General features: G+C 32.9%; 1 protein-coding gene across 3 annotated transcripts in view; it reads right to left on the bottom strand.

Moving 5' to 3' along the window:
* The window catches only part of RPS6KA2 (ribosomal protein S6 kinase A2), a 503,566-nt gene that overhangs the window by 126,189 nt on the left and 354,638 nt on the right, over positions 1-22,739 (bottom strand). For all 3 annotated transcript variants that reach the window (XM_074309346.1, XM_074309347.1, XM_074309344.1), the window contains 2 exons: positions 21,885-22,001; positions 11,325-11,406 (listed from right to left, as the gene is read on the bottom strand). In XM_074309346.1, the coding sequence (XP_074165447.1) occupies positions 11,325-11,406; positions 21,885-22,001 (199 nt within the window). The remainder of the gene's footprint in view (positions 1-11,324; positions 11,407-21,884; positions 22,002-22,739) is intronic.

Genomic DNA, 22,739 nt, shown 5'->3' with positions numbered 1-22,739 from the left:
GATTAGAGGGGGGAGAGAGATTTGAGGCAGACAGACCAACTAAGAGACTAATGCAATTATAAGCAAAAGAAGATGAAGGCCTGAAATAAGATGTTGACAGTGAGAGTGAAAAGAAGGGGTTTAATGTGAGATATTGGAGAATCTGAAAATCTGGTGAATGGAAGAACAATGTTACCCTTTAAAGAAACAAGGAAGTTCTGTTGAGGGTCAGGTTTTGGGGAAAAGATGAGTTTAGTGTGAAATGTCTACAGGACATCCAATTGGAAATCTCCATTAGGGAATTGGTGACAGGAGATTAGATCTCCTCAGGTTTGAAGATAATTGTCATCTGCATAGAGATAATTAAGAGTATAGTTAAGAATGAAGTCACTAGAGTTGGAAGAGATAAAACCATAAGACAGACTGACTTTTGTAAACCACTCCCAGAATGTTGTGTTATGGATCCTGTAAAGGAGACTGAAATGGAACAATTAGAATGGTAGGAAGAGAACCAAAAGTAAGTAACATAAAACAAACAACAAACACAAAAAACCTACCAAAACCAAAACCAAACAGAGAGGAGAGAATATTTAGGAGAATAAGGTGTTCAACAATGACATGAACAGTAAGATTAAGAAGGATGAAAATTGAAAAAAAAAAGTCTATTAGAGTTAGCAATTAAGAGATCACTTTGGAAAGGACAGTTTCAACTGAGTTGTGGAGTTAGAAGTGAGATTGCTTAAAAGGGATTGAGATGATAGGAAATGGAGGCAACAAATATAGATAGCTTTTTCAAGTAGTTTGGCTGAGAGAGAGGATGGAAATAACCCTCTTATTTAGGGATGGTAGGCTGTAATGAGGTTTTTAAGTAAGGAGGAGTTGGACATGTTTGAAGACAGCAGGGAAAAAAAGATTAGCTAGGGAGATATTAATGATTAGTGAGAAAGGGGATGAGACTAGGGACCACCTGCTAGAGAAAGTGAAAGGAGATATAATTGAGGCTATATGACTGCCCTTGACAAGGAAAAGACCCACATATTTATCAGAATTTGGAGTTAAGGAAGAAAAAAAATAGAAGATAATATCAAGGAGTTTTGAAAAGAGAATAAAGAGGGAATTCATAGGGAATGGCCCCTATTTACTTAGTAAAGTATGAGCCGAGATTTTTCAGCTGATTCATTATCCCCAAATTTATCTCTCTTTAAAGCCTACTTAGAACTTTATACATTTTATATCTTAGCATGAAACACATTCCACAGAGTCACTGTCTATAGTGGTCTTTCCATTAGCTTTCAGATATGATAAGTAATACAAAATCTTTACAGAGAACCATGTATATCAACAAACATAGTTAATGCTTCTAATTTATATAAAGAGGTACAAATAAGTGCTACTTATAGATTGACATTATTTTAAGAGTTTAAAACTATTCAATATGAACTCATGCCACAGGTAAGTTGAAATTCCATCCAATTCTGAGATTCTGTTTGGGATTAAAGAGCTAACAAAAAAGAGTTAAGATGGTTTGCCTCAAACTAACAGAATAATTTAATATTGGTTTTTTAGTGAATTGTCTTTCATATGCAATCTCAGCATAAAAGACAGGTAGAGACAAATATAATGATGCTGGACATAACAAGTTGATGCTTGACACTAAATGGGCCTGGTCCAACATTGTGCTATTTTGACATGATTATGTAACAGATACTAAATATGCTATTTATATTCCTATAATATCATCATATAAACTTCAACATTCTCATGTATTTGCTGACAGAGAATAGGAGCAGAGCTTTACTTCTTATGAGAAGGGTGCAGTTTTCTGGGGAAAAGGGTTTTTATGAATCTAGGAAGGACTTCATGTTTATCCAATGCATTTCTGTAGTTTTTCTCCAGCTTCAGTCATGGACAAACATTTGTGACTTGACTTCTAACTATCTAGTAATAACTCAGAATGACTGGAGAGGAAGAGTTAGTTTAACCAGAGCAATTATATCCCCTTCCATTTTACTCAGCACAAACTAGCTGTCACATTGCAACTGCAAAGTTGTCAGCATGGTGCAATGGAAAATTAGTTTGACTTGGAATCAGAGGACCTGGGTTCAAAACCTATGCTGCCATTTAGTTCCTGTGTGATCACAGGCAAATCAGTTTACCTGATTAGTCCCTACCTAAATGAAAACCAGATTGATTTTAGCTTTAAGAAATTTGTGATTGCCAGGAAAAAAAATGATGTTAGAATGAAAGATAACTGAAAATAAAAATAACATAAACAAGTTATTATATTTTAATAAATATATTGTATATTGTATATATAATATATTATAATGAATACTAATACACATGATAAATTATTCTTCTTTCTACATGGATGGCTCATAGAAACGATTCTTCACTGATCATTTAATAATCTTGTGAAATAAATATTTTCTCTAAGCCTTATCCATGAAAGAGTTTACTTCTTTTATTTTGCTTTAATTCTATTCAATTTGGGATTTATTGAATGTCTAATATGTACATGATACAATGGGCAGCTAGGTGGCTCAGTGGATTTAGAACGTTGGGCGTGGAGTCAGAAACCTGAGTTCAAATCTGACCTTAGTTACTTAACTATGTGATCCTGGGCATATCACTTAACCTCAGTTTGCTTTAATTCAGTGGAGAAGGAAATGGCAAACCTCTCCAGTATTTTTGCTAATATGTGGAGAAGGGCTCAGAGGACATATGATCTTCCCTCCTGAGAGGAAAAAAAAAAAGCTCAAAAACTCTATTGATATTTTTGTTATTGTTGTTTAAATAGGTGCTCCAAAGCAACTCAGTGAGCATGGGCTAAAGTAGTTCTAAGAAAAATATATTTATTTCTTTGCCATACTTTAAGATCATGTTTATAATTAATGGGATGCAAAGAAAGGATATTAGCATGCTGATGGTCATAATCAGAGAGTTAGAGGTATCTTGGACTATATTGTTCAATACCTTAATTTTACAACTGAGAAAACTGAAACAGACATCTGCTTGACCAAAATCATACAGGTGCTTAGTTTTTGAGGTGGTATTTGAACCCAGGATTTCTGAATCTATAATTTTTTTTCATTGAAAGCTGCATCCTCTGTTTATAACATCCATGTGTTACATATTTCTTTTCCCTTAATTTTAGAGTGTCATAAATTCTAGCCCTATTCATTTTCCTTCTGGGTGTGCATCTTTTTTGCTTAATTATGGTGCACATATTTGAGTGTTTGTGTGTGATTTAACATTAGAAACTGTTATAGTTAACTAATGCAGTGAAGCTATCTGATTGGGCTAATTCTCATTTGGATAAACAATGATTTGCAAATTTGTTTTTTAATAGACATTTCTTCACTACGAACAATTTTTTGTTATGCATACTTATTAAGCTTACAATCTTGTTTTCAAAGAAAGACCTACAAGATTATAAATCATTATATAAAATCTGTCAAGAAATATTTTATTCAGAGATAGACTATTCCAAGTTCAGGATACTTATTCAATAGGTATAAAAGAAACATTTCTGAATGGGAGTCTCCCTAATACTAGTTGAAGGCTATTAAAAGTCTAGACAAGAGATGATTGACTAGGATGATGGAAATGAGAGTGGAAAGAGAGGAGGAGATGTGAGACATTTTTAGAGGCAAAAGCAATGGAACTTGGCAATTGACAATATGACAGATGTAAAGGAAAAAAAGAAAAAAAAAGATGATTCAGGTTTCCAGCTTAGGTGATTGAAAGTTTTGTGATATCATCATTGAAAATAGTAAAGTTTGGAGGAGTGGCAGGTTGGGGAGTGGAGCTGATGAGTTTAGTTTTGTATGTTTATTTTGAGGTAGTGATAGAACTCTCAAGTAGAAGTGTCTAACAGGTAGAGCTAGCAGATTGGACCCTAGCTAAGATAAGGAGGGGAAGTGATTTAGAGCAGAAAAATTGCTCAACTTGGCATCAAGGGATGTGGGATGGAATCATGGCTCTGTCACTTAATGAATTTTGATGAGTAGTGGGTCTCAGTTTCCTTATGTGTGGAATGAGGGCGTTAAATGCCCTCTAAGGTTAGTTCCTAGGTCAAAAACTATTATCTTAGACTATATATTGGGACTGGCTCAGTAATTTTGAGAGTCATTTGCAAAAAGGTGATAAATGAGGCATGAGAGTAGATCAAGTTGCTTAAGAAAGAATAAAAGAGGGAAAAATGGCTGAAGGTGAAAGAAAGATAAAGCCTTGAGGTCACTAGAGAATAGTGAGTCAGTGGATTTGATAGAGGTAGAAGGAAAAACAGGAAAGAGAAGTGTCAAGCCGATAGAGAGAGAAGAGTGTCAAGCAAAAGGAATTAGACAATAGAATTAAAACTGTAGAAAAGTCAAAAGAAATCAATAGATTTACAGAGAGAGAGAGGACGTGAAGAGAGAGAGAGCAGAGAGAGAGAGAGAGAGAGAGAGAGAGAGAGAGAGAGAGAGAGAGAGAGAGAGAAAGAGAGAGAGAGAGAGAGAGAGAGAGAAGAGAAGAGAAGGGAGGAAGAGAAGAAAGAGAGAGAAGGGAGGCAGACAGGGAGGGAGAGAAGAGAGGCAGACAGAGAGAAAGGGAGAGAGAAGACAGAGAGATGGAAAGAGAGAGAGGGAAATAGAGAGATATGGACAGAGAGAGACAGAGAGAGAAAGGGAGAGTGGGCTATATTGACTTGGGAGAGAGGAGTTTCAGCATAGTAATGCATGAAAGTAAGAAATTAAGGGGGGAAATATATATTATTTCTAGAAGTTTTGTCATAAAGTATAGAGAAATGATTATAACTTGAGGAAAAGTGTTTTGTTTTGTTTTATTATTAGACTGGAAAAACCTAAGCATCTATGTAATCAACAAGGAAAAAAAGGAAGGTGTTTTTGTTGGTGTTTCAGGACAATGATAAATGTATCTCTTAGGTGGTGATTTTGAAGAAGAGGCTAAGATTCTTTCACATACTCTATGTATTAGTTTGGGCAAGTCGCTTATTCTCTTTGAACCTCAGGTTTCCTTGGCTGTAGAATAGAGCAATTAGGCTAGCCTGATTTTATCTTCATTTCTATCATTCTTTGAATCTAAGAGAATGAGGATGAAGTCCCTATCAATTTATTCTATCTCACAGGTGGGGTTCTTATTCAGATAATTTTTTAAGGTAGCAATTTTCCTGTCAATTTCCTCTCCCCTTTCCAATTCAAATACCCTATCTAAAAATTCACTTTAACTCCCAAAAATTTCTCACAAAAGCTTGAGAAGCTTTGAGAGATAAGGGTTTGGGGTAAAGGTGAGTTTACTTCTTCCCGCTCATTCTCCTGTTCTGTTTAAAGTTATTTTCCCTTGTTAATCAACTACTGAGAGGTTAGCTGTTAGTCCATATCATCTGGCTCCTATTATAGGAGAATACATTTTCTGGAAATTTATTCAACCTAACAAAAGTACAACATAACAATCACATTCCATTGTAACATAACAATTATGTTCTATTACAATATAACAATCTGGGTCCTGTGGAATCCATTACAAAGGCATTTTGACCTCTTACAATTCAATACTGAGTAATGAAAACAGACTTTACAACCTCAAGGAAGTTGGACAATTTAAAAAAATTTTTTTTCAAGGAACTGAGTAATAGGCGAAGTCATTTTATTGGCAGTTGGGGAGAATGTTGGGAGAAACAGAGGAAGGGGTGTGCTATCTACCAGAGTGCCACCCTTGCAGCTGTCCTCAAGCATTTGACATTTCCTTTAGGAATGATTTGCCAGCCATTTAAAAAGGAGGGGGCAGGAAAGTAACGATTCTAAACTCATTTAAAGATAAAATAGAGCTGTCACAAGCTATTATCCTTTGTGCCAAAAGTTATATGGAATCCCACTGACAACAATTTTCACTTTGGCACACATGATAATCATCAATGTTTTGGGAGAAACAATCTGGAGTTTTAAAATTAAGTCTTTAAAAAGCTGCTTTTTTTTTTCATTTGACTTTCCAAAAATAACCTTTCTGTTTAAATTTCCCATATTTCCTCTTGATGTCTTTATTTCCAGTTTTTCAAACTGTTTTTAAGCAGAATAGCAACATACTGTTTTTACTTTCTTCCCAAGTCCTCATATGACAGAAAAACAGCCTGGTGTGGGAAAAATGAATTTGAAATCACTGGACTTAATTTTAAAATCTATCTCTGCTATATACTTACTATATTATCTTAGCAAGTAACTTACCTTTTTGGCCTTAGTTATTTCATCACTCCTTAATAATAAGAGCCAACATATATGTAGTTCTTTGAAATTTGTTTAAATATTTTAATCTCACAACCACCCTGGGAGGTTGGTGCTATCATTACTCTGATTTTATAATTAGGGAAATTCAGGCAGATAGAGACTATATGACTTGCCCAGGGTCACTTAGCTGGTGAGTTTATGAAGCTGGTTTGACTCAGGTCTTTTTGACTCCAGGAAAAGTGCTTTATACACTGTGTTACTTAATTGTCTTTTAAATGTAACCTATTTTTCAGAATATCATGAGGATGATGAATGGCAACACAATTAGTTACTATCATCCAGATAAACCGAGTTAGACTATTTAAACAATTAAATTCAAAGAATTTCAAGTCTAGATGTTATCTGTTTTAGCCACCTAATGCTACAAGTGTAGAAAATTAGGTTTTGAGACAAGTTCACATAGCCAAAGTTGAAGCCAATTGTGTTGAGTCCTAATGAATTTCTACTCAATTCTCTGTCATAATTAGAATTAGATTCAGCTAGATTAAAGTTAATATTCTTTGCATGCAGTCATTAGTAAGTGAATATCTTTAAATGTTATTCATAAAATGTCACCATGTACACTAATATTATAACTCCAAATCTTTTCTTAAAACTCATTGAAATGTATCACGAAAGAACTACTTATATATCCTTCTTTCATTTACAGAGACACACATCCATCTAAAACAGGGGAACATTTGCTAGTGCTTCTTAAACTTGAGTGAACATTCAGCTGATATTATTTTAGTCTTTTAGAGGTAAGAGAGTCTCAAGATTTGGGGGAATATAGCTAATGGAAATGAATGGAGTTAGCTTCGAAAATTTGATATAATGTATACAAATATCAAAACACATAGAAAAAAAGAAACGCATTATGCAGTCATTTTGATATGAGTTGTAAGTCACTTATCCATATACTTAAGCTACACCAAAAACATCCATGCCTCACCTTGTTAAGGTTTTTATAAACATTTCATCTTAATTTAAGATTAACTCAGTATTCTAAATTCCAATTAAAGAACAATAAAAACTCCAATTCTTCCTTCATGGTGAGCCAATTAAAAACTCACAAGATAAAAAAAAATGCAATTATACTATTTACTATTGAGTTTAACTTTTAAAGAAGCATAATTCAATTAACCTGGGAACTGAAATTCATTTTTTTTCAGACAGTTCATGTAGAGCTCCTACATTATAATAACTAAATTATAAAGTCTGAGCATACTGCTCGTGGAATTATGTGATAAGTCTTAAGTAAAGAATTCTCATAGACTACTAGGGTGTGAGAAATCTATGATTGAATTCTCAGCATCCCTGATAAAATCAGAACTTTAATCTTTACAAAATATTATCTTTAGTGGAATAAAAGGCATGGGAAGGAATGAGAAACTTTCTAATTCCTTTGGGAAAGGCTTTGCTTTTATTCCACTTCTCTGAAGCAGGTAAAAACACTTTCAGAATTAGATAGAATCACAGATTTCTTCTGAAATAAGACCATCTTAATGAATAAGAATCAGATATAGAAGAGTTACTTCCTTCATTTCCTTTGTCATTTAGTGAATAAAATCGTCAAAGAAAAGCAATAATTCTTAAGGTGCTTCGTTTCTTTGTTTAAGTAGAGACATCTTCAAAAAAATTAGATAGCTGAAGTTTCCTATTACTGTCACATATCATACATCAGTATCAGAATTATGATCTGAATTCATCCATTTTCTGTTTCTGAATTGGTGCTCTGTTAACTACTACAATAACACAAAACTACATGCATACTACATACAAGTTTTAATACTTCAAGTAGCTTTAATTTTTACTAAATGTAATTTTACCAACGCTTTTAAATTTAATAGCTTAAAACTGCATGAAAGATTTTGAGACACTCTGTTTATCTGCTGTTTTTCCATCCATCAAATGATTTTCACTCCAAGGTTGTTTTTTTTTGCCAGTTTCCTCTTCTAGTTTGTGATTCTTCTCACAGTAGCTTTATCTTATATAAAATATTACTTATATATTTTAAAAAATCTAGTCAGTTTCTTTAAAAAAGTATAATGATTTATCTTCTATGGTCATGAATCTCATTCTACCAAATTTTAGTAATGGTTATGAGGTTTTGTCCCTTTGTATCATGTGTAAGATTTCTAATTCACTTTATGAATTAATTGCCTGTTTATGTAAAGCCAAGTGAAGTCATGAATACTAGTGCGGCCATTTTTTTTTTTTTTTGGTTAGCATCTTCTGCATACAGCACCTCTCTTCTGATTAATTTCCATGTTGTCTTTTTAATTATCAATAGCATTTGTTACTTAATTGATAAATCAATACCATCTCATACATATCTATCCAATTGGATAAAATAACAGAAGGGGAAAATGACAAATGTTGGAACGGATGTAGGAAAATTAGGACAATTTATACAATGTCGATGGAACTGTGAACTTATGCAATCATTTTGGAAAGCAACGTGGAATTATTCCCAAAGAGTTCTAAAATTGTGTATACCTTTTGACCCAGCAATACCACTATTAGGTCTGTTTCCCAAGGTGAAGAAAATAACCTATATGTTCTAAAATATTTATAACAGGTTTCTTTATGGTAGCAAAAAACTGGAAACTGAGGGAATGCCCCTCAATTGGGAAATAGCTAAACAAGCTGTGGTAGATGATTGCAATGTGATACAATTGAATGATAAGAAATAATGTGCTGGTTAATTTTAGAAAAATATGGAAAAACTTGTATGAAATAATGAAGAATGAAATCAGAAACAAGAGAACAATATATAGAGTAACAACAATAATATTTGATAAATAGCTGTGAATCACCAAGGTATGCTGAATATTATAAATACTCAATTGCATAGGAATTAGGAAGAAATATACTATCTACTTCCAGAGAAAGAATTGATAAATAGAAGGATGCATAACAGTTTTACCTATATTTGTATATCTGTGTCAAATGATGTTCTTCTCTGGTGTGTGACAAAAAAGGAGAAAATCAGATAGTTCAGAACTTAAAATGTAACAAAAGTTAAATTAAAAAATAACATTTGGTTTAGTGCATATGTGGGAAGCTTATCTCTCCCTCTTCATTTTCACTTAAAATTTTCTTAATTATGCTTATAAATATTTAGGCAAATATTTTCTTATTAGATATAATCTATTCCTGGTCAACAATCTCTTATTCCTCTATATTAAGCCAAGGTACAGAAATCTAAATCCAATTAGACAAAATCTTCTTAACAAGCTATTCACTTATCTTCAACATGGTAAATCGGATAAAGCAATAGACTTAGATTAAGAGAACCCAGTTTTTATACTGCCAGTTGTGTTTATGGATACAATACTAAACTTCTTAGGGCTTCATTCTCTTATCTACCAACCAGTGAATAACTTATGCACAGCATTATTATTAGAAATGAACTTTGCTAATCTTAAAGTGCTACACAATATGAATTATTATTGTGATTACTATATAGGGCTCTCTCTTCTGAAACCCCTGCCTTCATTTGACAGCCATGAGGTAACATCATGTGGGCACCTAAAATTTTTAGTTTCTTTGCCCAGGTGTACATAATCTGGAGATGTCCTAAGTCATTTCTGATAGTATCATTTTCCCCAAAATGAATCATTAGGTAGCCATTGGATTGATTATTTATTCTGAGAATTCTCAAGAAATTTTATGTAAGATCTTAAATTTTTGACCCTGAAAGACAGTATATCTCCCCATTATTCATGTCAAGTTGGGATAACGCTGCATTGATTGCTCTTAGAATTGTAATTGACAACACCTTGCTATGACCAGTACTTGATCTCTTTTCTTTATAGAATACTAGAAGGTGTTTTTTCTTAAAGAGTTCACTTTTTCTTTCTATAGAAAAAGCCCTTCTTCCCTTCATTTACTGTCATTCCTATTATCTTCCAGACTTCTAATACAGGTTTGGATTCTGCTTTGTTTCTTTGTTATTTTTTATAGTTAGCTGGAGGATTATTTTCTGACTTGCGACCAGCACATTCCTGTCAATGTCAAAGCAAAAAGGGCTGTCTGATGCAAATCTCCAGAAAAACAATTTCCTCTAGAGATGATATTAAAGCACATGATTCTTCATTAGGTAGAAGAAGAAAAGCTATAGTTGTTGAATGTTGTGTTTTCTCTGAGATATGAATAATGTGATAAATTGGTTTTTCTCAATTTTTTTGTGTTACAAGAGAGAGTTCTATGGAATTCAAAGGTGCACTGGGGAATGACTACTGCATAAAAAAGTAATAAAATAGCCAGAAGGAAAAAAAAAAGAAATGCCACTCTCAGAAACTTCTTTCTTTTCTCTTTTCTCTTACTACTTACCTGAAACTTGAGGTTGTCTACTTGTTAGTTGCTTCTTCCTTGTGGAACCACCTACTATTCTGCTCCCCTGGTTAAGGTTTGTTTTTATATTAGACTTTTGCTTTGGGGGAAATTTCCTCAATTTGGTGGTAAGTCCTTTAGGGCACAGGATAAATTATATTCTACTTTGGACAACTCACAGGTTTAACAGTATCTTAAATGTTGTAGATATCGGGTTAATATTTAGTGATAGAATGCTTATACAATCACATAAATAATGAATGAATTTTAATTTATGTTGTTGAGCTACATTTCCAGAACACAACAGGCATTAGAAAGGAGAATAACAGAACTGATGAAACCTATTTCATCTTACACTGAGCAAGTTACTGATATGTGATGGTAAGGCTGATTTATGGTAACTCTTATAATCACAGCTTGCCTTTTTACCTCCTGAGTTTTGCTTATTTCTAAAAATATTACTTTACAACTGAATATGAGAGAATAAGGTGAGGATGGTCCATTAAAAAGTTTTCTGAAAATGACTGAAATGGCTAGAAAATCTTCTTAACATCCACAAACTTGTTTTTAATGTTGTTTACTCCCAATGAGGAGTAGCTTGCCAGAAATGTATATATTGTTTTTGTGACTATAACTAGAAGTTTCCAAAACTTAATATACTGTGTACTTCCCATAGACAACAAGCAAAGTAGAATTCACAGCAGTAAACAATTGAATATATCATTTCATTTTCAGAATTGTTACCTTTTAAGGTAGCTTTCTTAAGAACCTTCATGGCATAAAGTTGTCCAGCATCTGAACCCTTGATCTTCCTTACAAGAAATACCTAAGGAGAAAAAACATCTATAGTCATTGGACAGACAACTCAATGAAGAGTGTATGTATCAAAGAAGCAAAGAATAGGATGAAAAACAAACACTTTCTTCCAGTCTAGCAAGACAGAAAGGATTGAATTTAGTAGCAAATTATTAAGGATTAATAAGAAAAATATTGCATTGTATATTTTCTTAAATCTTACTTTAATCTGTATCATTATTTTAAATACATTATTCATAATTCCACTTACTACTTACATTTTATTATTTTAGAAAAAAATCTTATTTTTATTTTTTTAAATTTAAAAATGGATATTGGGTCACTCAACAAGCTTACAGTATGCCAAGCGCTGTGTTAAGCACTAGAAATGAAAGGAATTCTTCCCAAGCCCCCCAAAAAACAGTTCATGCTCTCATAGTATTCACAGACTGCTCACAGGGGATAGTATGCAAACAACTATGTACAAACAAGACTGATTATAGGTTAACATGGAGATAAGAAGCAACAAGAAGGCACTAAGATTAAGAGTAATTAAGAAAGGTTTCTTTTAAAAAGTATAATTTTAGCTGAGACTTGATAGAATCAAGGGACAGAATATGAGAAAGGAGAGAATTCCAGGCATGGAACATAGAATGAAAATGCCCAGACTCTGCAGATAGAGTGTCTTATGCAGGGTGGAAAAGTAATGGTTTAAGTGTGACAAAAATCACCCAGAACCAAGAGTTTGAGGGTTGGAAAGGACCTCAGTAGCCATTTAGTCCTTAGAAATAATCCCTACTACAACATATCCAACAAATGGTCATCCAACCATTTCTTGAAGACTTCCAGTGAAAGGAAGCCCACTACATCCAGAGGTGGCCCATTCCACTTTACAGCAGCTCTTGTTGTTTAGAGCTTTGTTATCATTAAGCCTGAATTTGTCTTCTTGGACATTTTACATTTTGCACCTTGTTTTACTCTGTGGAACTCTGTAGAAAAAGTCTTTTTTCAGCTTTAGAATCCTTCAAATACTTGAAGACAACTGTCATGTAACCCCTGAGTTTTCTCTTCACTAAAGTCTCTTCACTGAAACTGCCAAACATTCAAACTCTTATCACAGAAAATGCAACTCTGGTGGACTGGTCAAGTAGTTTGAATGCCAAATGTAAATTTACCTAAAAGACTACTTTCTAAAGAATTAGTGCAAGTCAAGCACTCCTTGGAGGTCAGAAGAAATTATACAAACACATTCTCAAGGTCTGAAAAACTTTAGTATCTATTGTGAGAAAAGGGAGACTCTGGCATAGTACTGGTCAATGTGGTGAGTGTGCATCTAGGGATGCTCTATAAGCAAATCACAATCACAGTTGCACAAAGAAAATGTGAGATGGACAAATCTAGAGACATATCCATCCCTAATATTCAAATGGACTATTTGTGCTTGACATGTGGCAGAGTCTTTTGAGATTGTCTTGGATAATTACAATTGGATTGATGATGAATGGTATCTACCTTTTAAAAGAGTTAATATGCAGAAAGAATTTGGACATAGACACATTCCCACATTGTCTTTCTTAATGATACAATTGTTACATATATATATATATATATACATATAATAATGTTTCTTTTCCTTTCTTTTCTTTTAGAAGGTGGGAAAACAAACAAAAGATTGTTAATGAAAAAAAATCCCATACACAAACCTTTTAGTAACCTTAATAGAGTTGTTTCTCTTTCTTTCTTTCTTCCCCCCCCCAAAAATATTATATAAATAATAATATCTAGAGCTGGAAGGAGACCCAGAGATGATTTGGTCTAAATATTTCATTTTTTTAGAAGAAGAAAGTAGCTTGAGATGATAAAGTGATAGCCAATATCACACAGATTGTTAATATCAGAACCAGTACTGGCCCCACATCCAATGTCTTTACATTTTTCCATATCACCATACTACTATTTAAAAGTATACATATTGGACTGAAGTTGTATTCTGCTTTCAGGCCACTCAAGGCTATGGATGACTGAGCAAAGCTCTATAACGAATATCTAAGACTACAGACCTGAGATAATTCTGGTATAAATACAATCTTTCAGACGGAGCTTCCAAGACATAGACAAATCTTTAAAGTATCGTCTTCAAGAACCCAGAAATCACTACTAGCTGCTAATAATTAATTAGTCTTCAACAAGAAAGTGAAGACCTTATTTAAACCAAATTCAAGGGCTTCAAAAAAGCTAGATTTGGAAAACAAAGAACTAGTGTCAAAAATGTTATCTGAGAATGTATTTTGAATTTCTGAACCACAACTTAAAATAGAGGAATTATTTTCTCTTGGTCAGGAATAGTGTACTGATAAAATATATTTTCTCTGTAGGTTGTAAATTTAATTGGAAAGTTTTAAAGTGGAAAATGAATAAGAAAGGAAAAGACTACTTCAGTGTTACCTACCAACCTAGATACCCCAGAGAATAGCTACAATTTAGCATAAAGGTAGAAAAGTAGACAAGAAACTCAGAAAATCATAGACAACACAAATCTGAGAAAGAGTTCAAGGTATAAAAATCTATAGTCAATTGTTATTTATTTCTTACAGTTGAGAGCTTTATTTGTTGGGGGTGGGGATGGAGAAGGAAGTGGGTAGTGATAATGATGCAAAAATTATGAAAGAAAATCCTAACAATGAAATGCTGGAAAAAACAGAAGAGGACATCAAAAAGTTCAGAAAAAGGCATTAACAATCAGATTAATATTGGTGCTTGTCAGTAATGACAGTATTGGCAGTATTTGTCATGTAATTAAACTGTCCAATCTTTTTTTTTTTTTTTACTCCTACATAATGTCCTTTTTTCTGTACCTTGTATACAAAAATTTCAGGTATTTTTATGTTTGTATAGTTAATGATAAAAATGATATTATTTTTAAAACAAATGGAGTCTTTCTTGCAAAACTCAAAATGTATAAAAAAGCAATATAAACTACAATCCCACAAATGCAATTGAAAGTAATAATATTATCAGACTTTGGGTATATCAGCACCCATTTGTGTTATACATTGGATTTCTATCTCCTCTTGCCTCTTCTCTCCTATTTGTATAATTTGGAAATAAAACCCTGGGGAGTGAAAGCTGTTTTGAAACAGCATTGGACAATTTTAGTAAAAATAGCCATTCAATCCTTTGGCTTCCACATTTTATTATTAGAATTGTCATTTCAGTAACTCAGAATGCCACATTGAAAGGGAATTAGGAAATTAGTGCAATGTACAATATTGAGCAGTCTAGGCTATATGGCATGTCATCTTAAAATGCACTGTATGCTAATATGTATAGCTAAAATAAGCAAAATTACCAACCATAAAATTATCTAATTCAAGCTACTCTTTAGCTATTTCTCAGTAATGGAAAACTGCTTGATCTTCAATCTCCACCAAAACCAATGAGTCAACTGGGCATCTTATGTTGTTTCAGAGAACATCAACATAATTACCAGCTCCTCTAAAAGAGATCAGCTTAGGGAAATCAAACCTTCATATTGTACTAATTAAGCTGAATAAGGAAGCTGATTGTGACCTGTCCTTTCTCAGTAGAGAAAATATTACTTGCACATATGTATCATTTGAAGAGCACTAAAAAGGGTTACCTGGTCCTTGAATATTTCTCAACTGAAATGCTTCCATTAAAAGTCATTCTCATAAGAATATGAGTCTTTCCCCAACTGATAAATATACAAAGGATATGTATAGGCAATTTTTAGATAAAGAAATCAAAACAATTTATAATCAAATGAAAAAATGTGTTAAATAATTATTGATTATGCAATTAATGCATAATAAGAAATACAAACTAAACCAATTTTAAGATATCCCTTTATACCTATCACATTGGCTATAATGATATAAAGGAGAAAGTTACAAATGTTGGAAAGGATGTAGAAAAATTGGTACACTTATTTATTATTAGTGGAATTATGAACTGATCCAACCATTTTAAAGAGCAATCTGGAATTATACCCAAAGAACTCTAAAACTGTGTTTCCTTTGCCCCAGAAATATCATTAGATCTATTTCCAAAGATGATTAGGGAAAAAGTAAAAGAACCTGCATATTCTAAAATATTAGCAACTCTCTTTGTGGTGGCAAAGAATTGGAAATTGAAAGGAGGCCCATAAATTGGGGAATAGCTGAGCAAGTTGTATATGACTATGATAGAATACTATTGTGCTATAAGAAATGATTAGCTGCTAAATTTCAGGAAAAAAACATGGATAGACTTGTATGAAATAATGAAGAGTGAAATGAATAAAAATCAAGAGAACATTGTATGTAGTAACAGCAATATTGTTTTAAGAATAATATTGATAATGTTTGTGGCAGCCCTTTATAGTGGCAAGAAATGGAAACTGAGTGGATGCCCATCAGTTGGAGAATGACTGAATAAGTTATGGTAAATTAATGTTTTGGAATACTATTTTTTTGTAAGAAATGACCAGCAAGATGATTTCAGAGAAGCCAGGAGAGGCTTACATGAACTGATGAAATGAGCACAACCAGAAGATAATTGTACATGGCAACAACAAAATTATACAATGCTCAATTCTGAAGGACATGGCTCTTTAAAACAATGAGATGATTCAGGCCAGTTCCAATGATCTTGTGATGAAGAGACCTTTCATCACCGAGAGGACTGTATGGAAACTGAGTGTGGATCATAATATAGCATTTTCACTCTTTCTGTTGTTGTTTGCTTATGTTTTATTTTTTCTTTTTTTTTGATTTGATTTTTCTTATACAGCAAGATAATTATATAAATCTGTATGTATTAGATTTAACATATATACATATTTTAAACCATGTTTAATATATATTGTATTACTTGCCATCTAGGGGGAAATGTTGGGGGTAAGGAGTGGAAAATTGGAACACAAAGTTTTGCAAGAGTTAGTGTTGAAAAATTATTCATGCATATGTTTTGAAAATAAGAAGCTTTAATAAAAAAAGAATAACTGAGTGAATAATTCATTTTGGCTATTATAAATAATCAAATTAACTACAAAGGGCATATGAAGGAAGACACTGAATATTGGAATCAGAGGAAGAACTAATACATGTATAAAATAATCTCAACATATATGCATGTAAATACATACACTATATATTATATATGTGTGTGTGTACATGTATATATATATATATATATATATTTGTGTATGGTAATAATAGACATCTATAGGGTGGGGGGAAGAGAAGAAAAGAAATGTACATGATAATTTTATTATTTTTTTTAAAAGAATAGCAAGGTGTATATAATAGATTTGTAGTTTCATGATGCAATCAAAATTATACTATGTTATGGAGATGCTTGTTTTATTTTTATATTAAAAATAGAATAAATGAATTTTTTTTCCCTGAGGCTGGGGTTAAGTGACTTGCCCAGGGTCACACAGCTAGGAAGTGAAAGTGTCTGAGACCAGATTTGAACTCTGGTCCTCCTGAATTCAAGGCCAGTGCTCTATCCACTGCACCACCTAGCTGCCCCATAAATGAAAATTTTAAAAAGTTATTTCCTATCTTTAATAAAGTTTCTTCCTGTATCTTTACTTAGGAGAAGCAAATATGTAAAGGGGAAAAGATAGTGGATATGAGGCGGGGGGAAGATAATATCTTTTTGGATTATTCTGGATCATCTGATCTCTCTGTCCTCTAAACTCCCACAGAACTAATTGTTTGGGCAAATAAATGATATTTAATCACATTATGCCTTATATACTAGGGTGCAATAGAAGAATTAATGGATTTGACATTGATTTTGCCCAGAACCCCTGTATTTAAATCTTCATTTTTGATCCTGAGCAAATCATTTAATTCTGTTTGCCTCAATTTCTTCATCAGTCATATGAGTTGAACAAGGAAATGGCAAACTATTCCAGTATCTTTGCCAAGAAAAGCCTATGGACAATATAGTCCACTGAGTCACAAGGAGTTGGATATGACTGAATAACAAGAAGAGGTCCTAAAAGAAGAAAGTTAAGAGAAAGAGAAAGAAAAAAAGTTAAGAGAAAGAAAGTAAGAGTGAGACAGACTATGTAAGGACATGGCAGTAAGAGTTGGAATATTATGTACAGAGCACAGAAAATATTTCAGTTTGCTTGAAGCTGAAGTAATTGAAAGGGAGGAAAGTATAGATAGAAGCCATATTGTCCATGGTTTTAAATGTCAGCAAATATATGTTTGTATTTGATACTAAATTTTTGAGTAGAAGAATTTAATGGCAAGACCTGTGCTTTATGAATATTCTCCTGACAGCTTTGTGGACCATAGATTGAAGAGGAGCAAGTAGTGACCAGACTCTGAATTAAATTAATGGCCATGTGATTGAAGAAGAAGGAATAGATTTTAGTGATGTTTTGGCAAATATTTTATTGATGTAAAAATCATCAATAATTTCATAAGTTTTGAATTTTTATATGTTGGTTTTACTTCAAGTGAGGCACGTATTCATTATGGATAACAAAAGCATGTCACTATTCTTCATTTTAGTGCCATCAACTTGCATTATACTCTAACTAACTAGAGACTTTCACTAGAAAAATTCTACTAGGATTTAACTACATATTGGTATTATACTTTATGTAGTCTGCTTATAAAATAGATATGTACATATATATTTATGTGTATATATTTATATGTGTACACATAATTACTTGATTACAAAATTGTATTGTACACTATACTATAATTGAAATATAGATGTATACATTTACACATATACCTAAATTATCAAGTGTTTACTATTCTTTCACTTCTCATGCTGGGGGAAAAAAATCAAAGTCTTAGTAACAAACATTTGTAGTCAGATAAAACAAATTCTTGCATTGGTCACGTCCAAAAATAGATGTCTTTTTCTGCCACTTGAATCTAACGTGTTTTTATGAGGAGATGGGTAGTCATTTTCATCACTGGTCCCCTGAAATGGTCAGTTATCATGTTAACTGGGGTTTTTTAATCTTTTATAAGTCTTTATATATATATATATATATATATATATACACACACACATATATATGTATATCTACAATGTTGTAGTTATTGCTATTAAAAACAATAACAACAAAGAAATTAACTTTGAGAGTGAAACTGCACTATGTGCTGTGGGAGGAGAATGGGAGTATCTTTTTCTCTCCCTTCATTCTTATTGTCCCAGCTACCTAGGCAGTGATAGCTTCAAGGGCATTTTTTTCTCCATTCAAGTGGAAATTATCCTCTAGAGATTTAGTCCTATATTTACTCTTTGCACAGAAAGCATCTCTGCAATCTCTTCTTACGTCAGATACTAAATAGGATTCAACCTTGAGATAAAAGCAACATCTCTAATAAGGATCCTTCAATTACTGGGCAAATAGAACCAAACCTATCAAAGTATTTCATTGTCCTCATCTGTGAGATATTCTGTAAATATCTTGACTACTGAGTACTGATTGCTCAATTGATAAGATGCCCTAAGCATATTTAATAGGTTGAGTTCATTTTTCTTTGAACTACCTGGTTAAGGGAGGTATCATTACAAGGTATGACACAACAAATATTGAAGGACAAAGTACAAGTGCTTACTCATCCCGACAATTCCATACTGTTTCATTTGTGTTCTCAGGAAAAAATAATCCTTTTCCCTCTCTTTTATGACATTATCTGCAAATGTCAGAATACACTGAAGCCAGCCTTCTATTCTCTTAGGACTATTAGGAATATTTTAAAAGAATCGTTTCATTTTTTTTCATTTCCATAAATATAGCTCTACATAAATAAATATTCCACATCCGATAAAAAAGATTTTTCCTACCCCTCCCATTTTGATCCTGTTGGTGAGTTATTTCTGACATTTCCATTTCGAAGAAAGAACCAGTCCAGACATTTTTTTACTCTCTAGACTTTGTTACCAATTTCTCATGAATTCCTTTTATGTGTTACCTTCCCTCTTTAAAATGGAAGATCCTTGAGGATAAGGAATGTCTTTATTTTTACTTGTATTTCTATCCCTAATGTTTATTTACACATAGTACCTGGAACATTGTAAGTGTTTTAACAGATGATTGTTCTTGTTATGGTGAAAGAAAAGCACATGCCATTGAGTAAATGCACAAGAAAATATAATTATGTTGCTCAAAAAAGATTAGACACAACATTAACATAATCCTTATTCTACAATTCAAACAACAGGGATCAACTCTGGTTTTGTCACATCAAAGTACTGTGAAGAAAGATTCATGTTTAAGCATAGCAACTTTGCAAAGTCAAAAGCCTTATATATTTGAGACAGTTAGCCCTAAGATACATAGTTTATTTAAGGTTCATGTGTCCCAGAAATCCTTGTTGTTGCCAGTTGTCACTCTGACAGAAGGCTACAAAGGATATATACCCAGGATATACACAGAGCAACATGAAACATGAATAGGTCTCCAGGGATATTTTAGATGCTCTGTGGTCCCACCTGTCACCATAATTGAAAAGCATTTATGAGAGTCTATGGAGTATGGACATGGCACTATTCTAGACACCTGTTGTTGTTTTTTCCTCAGTTCCTGACAGGAAATAACCTTCACAGCTGCAGATTACAAGGCTGCCTGAACTCCAGAATGCTGTTTCATCAAGAAAGGCCACTTATGTAACCAAAGCCTAGCTCTTCCAAGGAAACTGGTTCATCTCACCAATAAGCCAATAACCTGGGAGTAAGTACCAGAGGACAAAAATCCTAGCATCTGTTTTTCCTACTTCAAAACTGAATAAAGAAAGAAAAAGATTATTTTTAGATCATTCACCTAGAGTTTAGTCATTAGAAATAGAAGTAGACTACCCCTAATTCCAAAGGATTCCTTAGGCTACACTTTCTTTTTTTTTTTTAATAAAACCTTTTTTATTTTTCCAAATATATGAAAAGACATTCATCTTTGCAAAACTTTGTGTTCCAAATTTTTTTCCTTCTCTTCCCTTCTCCCCCATTTTCTAGACAACAAGCAATGCAATTTAAGTTAAATATATGCAATTCTTCTAAAGATATTTCTATATTTGTCAAGCTGTTCAAGAAAAATCAGATTAAAAGGGGAAAATTGAGAAAGAAAAAAAAAACAAAAACAAAAAAGGTGAAAATACTATGTTATGATACACATTCAGTCTCTATAGTTCTTTCTTTGGATGTGGATGGCTCTTTCCATCACAATTGCTTGGTTATCAAAATGAACTAAAGAAAATGGTGTGCCCTTTGTTCTACCCAGGTCATCTATTTGTAGAAGTTTCACAGGAAGACAATGATATCCAAATGGATGGGACAGTTCTAAAGGTTTGCTAGAAGTTCTGAGTAGTCACAAGCAATTTCTAGCTGAATTTGTTTGTACCAGTAATCAGATATGGTTAGTTTACATCGAACAGAAAATTTTCATGATTCCAGGGAACTTTTGAGTTTATAAAAGTTGTAGGTCACTTTTCATTTTTTTTCTCCTATTCTCTTCCAAAGTATAAATGAAAGCAGGGAGAAGGGACTCAGAATAAGCAAATGACTTCAACTTCATTGCCATTTGAGCCTTGTTTAAGTAAACTGCAGATGTTTAGCTTGAGAAGTGAAAAATATGAGAAATCAGTAACTATTTTTAAGGATTTGTAGAGCTATCGTATAGAAATGAGATTATACATGTTCTACTTGGTTCTGAAGGTAAATATAAGAGCAGTGAGACTTATGTCAGTTTCTGGTACTTACCTCTGTGACTTAGGGTATGATACTTAATCTTTCTAGGCTTTCAGTTTTCTATCTATAAAACGAATAAAGATGCACCAGACAGCCTCAGATATTCCTTGCAACTCTAATCTAAACAAATTTAGATGAGTCAAGTCTAAATTCCTAAAGAAGTATTTCCTAACAATTAGAGCTGAACAAATTTGGAATGGGTTCACTTTGGGAATGACAGATACATTCTTTCTGGCAGTCTTTCAGCAAAGACTGGATAAACATTTGTGTATGCTTTATTTGGAATTCTTTTCAGGTATGGGTTAGACTGGAGAGCCACTGATATTCCTTTAATATAAAAAAAATCTTATAATTCTATGGGAAAAAATGATAACCTTGACTCACCTCTTTGTTTTTATAACTCAATTAGAAAACCTTGGGAACAAATTAAAACTTATGACCAGAAATAGCGAAGAAAAAGAGAGGGGAAAAACATTTCTGTAAATCATTAGATGTCTGCTTAAGGTATCATCAGCAAAGGCAATGAATAAAAGAAATCATGGATTTTTCAGGAAGAAAAAGTCATAGACAAAGCAGTGATTTTGTAAATTCCTCCCTGCTTTTTATCAGCTTATCTTTGAATTTAAGAATTCCAACAAATTCTGAAATGAACCATGTGTTACATGGAATAAGATTCGTTTCATAAGTTTCCTTCCCTTTAATATAAGTTAGAAGAACATGATAATCTTGTTAACTTTACAGAAATTCTCTGAAATATCTAACACTTCTTTACCTTACCTTTCCATAAGAGCCTTGCCCTAAAACTTTCAGGAGCTCGAATTGGGAAGGGTCTGCCTTTTCAAATCCTTCTTTTACATGATGGCTGATGTCAATTTCCTTCACAATGCCTTCTTCCTGCAAGAGACAGGGGAACATGTATTAAAAATAAAACAAACTAGTTTTATTATAGTTTTTGTACAATGTATTACATTCAAAAGGAAGTAAGGAAAAACAAATTCTTTCCTTATTTTAGAAAAAAGAGATCTTGCTGGTAGGAAAATACAATGACTCTTGATCTTAAAACATAGAAGCAAATTATCACTGATATGAATTTATCACTTCTGTTTTTATCAGTCAGCGTGTCAATTCTTTATTTGCACATATTCTTTCCCCACCCCACCCCTGTATGTTTTTTTTCTCCACATTATACCTGCTAACATTTTAGAATTTTCCTCTTTGTCACTTTGAAAATAGCCATTATCAAATAGTCTTCTTGGTGAGAAAGTATCCAATCATTTCATGAACTATATACCTTTCAGACTTTGCTTCCTAAAAGCCATTCTTTCATTAAAAAATTATTGAACCTTTTCTGTGTGAGCAGCACAGCATTAAACATAACAAGAATAGCAACACTCTAAAGGGATACCTAAAGTGCTTTGAGAAACCAGTTCTCACAATATTTTTATTTACTCCATTCATCTTCCTTTTAAAAAAGAAAATACTGTACATACTTATATATACATATACACACATGTGTTTGTGGTCAGTCTATTTTTTCTATCTAAATATTGTCAAGTATTAGGATTCACCCCATTTTCTAGAGCTAATGTCCAGCAAGTAAGCTGTCCCCTGAACTTGGCATAGTAATAACCC

Source organism: Sminthopsis crassicaudata, chromosome 4 (genome assembly GCF_048593235.1).
Source record: "Sminthopsis crassicaudata isolate SCR6 chromosome 4, ASM4859323v1, whole genome shotgun sequence".
NCBI lineage: Eukaryota > Metazoa > Chordata > Mammalia > Dasyuromorphia > Dasyuridae > Sminthopsis > Sminthopsis crassicaudata.
This window is presented reverse-complemented; position numbering and strand designations above follow the sequence as displayed.